Source organism: Triticum aestivum, chromosome 2B (assembly GCF_018294505.1).
Source record: "Triticum aestivum cultivar Chinese Spring chromosome 2B, IWGSC CS RefSeq v2.1, whole genome shotgun sequence".
In the NCBI taxonomy this organism is placed as follows: domain Eukaryota; kingdom Viridiplantae; phylum Streptophyta; class Magnoliopsida; order Poales; family Poaceae; genus Triticum; species Triticum aestivum.
Genome location: NC_057798.1, coordinates 209,855,277 through 209,858,547, shown reverse-complemented (window position 1 = coordinate 209,858,547; position 3,271 = coordinate 209,855,277). Strand labels below are relative to the sequence as shown.

Below are 3,271 nucleotides of genomic sequence, written 5' to 3'. Positions count from 1 at the left end.
CCGTCACGCGCTGCGGCCAGCCACAAGGCTCCAAGCCCAGGCCGGCCTGCTGCGGCCGCTTGCCCGCAGAATCCCTTTGACTTTTCAGCACCGTGGAAACTCGAGAGACCAGCGCAACAAAGCGCCCCCCGCCCCGCCTGCCTACCCGTCTGTGACCCCGAGATCACGCCGTGCGACCCCTTTCCCGTATTTTCCACCCGTATATGCGTCCGGTTCTCTAAAAGCTACGGCGGCACACAATTTTCTACGCCTCCGGAACGTGTGCAGTCTCCTGACGGCTAAGTGTGCGGTCGCGGTACTGCCCAGCGGGGACGACGCTTTTGAATACTACTCACTGCGTAATCTGAATAATCTAAGGCTAAGCGTGCCAATAATATCGTCGGTTAAATTATCAATCATCCTGCCTGTAGGAGTAGATTAGGCTGCTGTGCTGTGCTGTGGACTGTCTGTGGAGGATGGCTGGATGGCTGGATGGCTGCTAAGGCCAAACAAGGCAATAAAAGCAAGCGCAGTTAGGTAAAGGGTGTACTCCCCGTAGAAAAGAAAGGCAGAGGGCGGGGAGGGGGCTATAAAAAAATCCCGTGCTACTGCCCTAATTCCCTTTGGACTTTGGCGTTATATCCATCCTCGAGCCCCTCCCTTCCCGACCCTCACCCTCTCTCCCTCCTCCGCCTGATTCCAGTGGTGCTGCTGCCTTCTTCTCCACAGGGACAGACGACGCACGCAGGGTAAGCATGCTCTGAGTTTCCCCCCTCTTGTGTGCCTCCTTGTTTTCCATGGGATTTGAGCTCTTGCTTGCGCTTTCCCTTGGTTGGGGTCCTATGCATCGATCGACTCCTCCATAGCACGCCAGTGTGGCGTTCTCTTGTTGGATTTCTGTTTAGGAGTTCTTTATCTCCAGTTGCTGTTTGAGTAGTTGAATCGAGCTGGCTGGTGTGCAGTTCCGGTTTGGTTCGCTGTACAGTAGTAAGCATCCGCCGACGGTTCCTTATCTCCAGCTTGCGCACCTAATCTTGGATTTTGACCATCCAGCTGCTCTCCCACCTGTGTCCCGAAATTAACGCCAATCTTGTATGAATTTCGTTTGATTCCTTCTTGTTTCTTGGTTGCAGTTGCGGAGCAGCTAGCGGCGGAGGTGCTTTCTTCATCATGGAGTCGCAGCAGAAGCAGCAGATGGAGGCGGTTTCTGCGCCGGCCGCCACGAACGGGGGCGGGGAGCTGATCGGGTACGTGGACGTGCACGTGCGGAGCGCGCGGGACATCCAGAACATCTGCATCTACCACAAGCAGGATGTGTACGCGCGCCTCTCGCTGCCGGGGGAGGGCGCGCCGGCGGCGTCCACGCAGGTCATCAATGGCGGCGGCCGCAACCCGGTGTTTGACCAGTCGGTGCGCGTCGGCGTGCGCGCGGGGGACGTCGACGCCGCGCTGCGCTGCGAGGTCTGGATGCTCAGCCGGGTCAAGAACTACCTGCAGGACCAGCTGCTGGGGTTCGCGCTCGTGCCGCTCCCGGACGTCGTCGCCGCCGAGGGCGGCACGCTCGCGCGCGAGTTCCCGCTCTCCACCAACGACCTCTTCCACTCCCCGGCCGGGTTCCTGGAGCTCGAGCTCTCTTACATCGGGGTCGTGCCCGATGTCATTCCCGTCTCGCCGACGCCCAAGCCTGCGCTGGCCGATCCCGACGAGTCTGAGAACGACGGCGCTGGCGCAGGGAAAGACTACGAGAACATGGAGTTCCCTGACATGAATCTTGTGGAGGAAAACCAGATTATGCTCTCGGAATATGTTGGGCTGCCGTGCACAGCCATGGAAACGCAGAGCTCCGAGAGCCTCCTGACCTCGGAGGACGTGGATGGCGCCGCCACCGAGTCCCACGACGCTGGCGTGCGCGTCGTGCAGAGCTTCTCCACGGACTACAGCACCGCCGACTCGGCCGGCGCCTTCCGGAGCGAGACGGCAGTCAGCAGCGTGTCCACCACGGAATCCCTGGCAGCGGCCGTCCCGGCCACCCCGCAGTCCAACCCGTCGGAGCCGTCAGGAAACGCCCTCTCATCGGCGGGCCAGAAGGAGAAGGCCTCGGAAGCGGCGGACGCGGCGGAGGTCGATTCGTCTCACACCGTTCAGGAGAGCCCGGCGGTGAACTCGCCCAGCACCGTGTCTGAGAGCGCGGTGGACAAGCCGCCGGCGATGAGCTTCAACTTCGCGGAGGAGGTGCAGGTGAACCAGAAGGAGATCATGGACATGTACATGAAGAGCATGCAGCAGTTCACGGAGTCGCTGGCCAAGATGAAGCTCCCGCTGGACATGGACAATGGCAGCGACAAGAGCGGGAGCGGCCCCGCCGCCGCCTCGCCCACGGATTCCAGCGGCACCGACTCGAGCGCGGCGGCGAAGAAACCGGCGGCCGGGGGCGCGCAGGAGAAATCTCCCAAGGTGTTCTACGGAAGCCGAGCCTTCTTCTAGGAGGGAACGAAGCCGGAGTAGTGCCGGACCCCGGACTAGAAGATGGCATTTGCAGCCATCAGTCTCAGCTGAAAACTTGGTAGCGCAGAGGAATAACACTTTTCTCATGCTGTTGTTTTACTTAGGCTTGGTCAGATCCCAAGACACATGCGGAAATTAGCTGCCCTGTCTGTCTTACTTTTAATGTATCGCTACTCTAATGAGAAATGCCTGGCTTCTTTTGCTTGAGTATAGACATCTGAATGTGATTTGCAATCTTCTTAGGTCACGCTTGAAACGCACCAAAATTTACAGGAATTTCATAGGAACGTATCAAACAGAGCGACGTGAGACAGCAACAGAGTGGTGGGCAACGGTGCCAGCTCCTCCATGTTTGATGTTTCCAATTGTAGATGGTATTTGATGATTCTGCAGATCTTGCTCAAGGGTTAGGACGATCGATAGGGATGCTAATCTTGTCGGGAAGATGTGTGTAGACACCCTGCCTGATGGCTGTGGATGTGGTAAGTTGAAGCACATCGGGAACCTTGTGTAGCCATCATCATGTCATCTCTTTCCTTTTCAATCCAGCTCATCTTCTTCTCCCTACTTCCTAGTTTCTGGTTTTGTAGTTGTAGTGTCCACCAAGGAGATTCCATCTTAATATGCTACCATGGACCTCGCCAACAACTTTGCAGTGCCTAGTTTGCTGAGGCAAGAAAACATCAAATCTGTTTGTCCGAGGTTCCTACTAATTTATGTAAAAGATTTTTTTGAAGGTATATATAAAACTATAAAAGTATGAGTAAGTTACAATAGGGAGAAAAAA

The 3,271-nt window shown here is 56.6% G+C and overlaps 1 protein-coding gene across 1 annotated transcript; it reads left to right on the top strand.

The window, feature by feature from the left end:
- Positions 1-449: 449 nt before the first annotated feature.
- LOC123044401 (uncharacterized) lies at positions 450-2,696 on the top strand. Its single transcript, XM_044467132.1, has 2 exons — positions 450-728; positions 1,113-2,696. Exon 2 carries the CDS (start codon positions 1,150-1,152, stop codon positions 2,461-2,463), a length of 1,314 nt encoding a protein of 437 aa, XP_044323067.1. The 5' UTR covers positions 450-728; positions 1,113-1,149; the 3' UTR covers positions 2,464-2,696.
- The last annotated feature ends 575 nt before the right edge of the window (positions 2,697-3,271 follow it).

Bases quoted from the DNA above. Each gene is read 5' to 3' on its own strand.
- LOC123044401 (XM_044467132.1), top strand. From the start codon at position 1,150: ATGGAGTCGCAGCAGAAGCAGCAGATGGAGGCGGTTTCTGCGCCGGCC.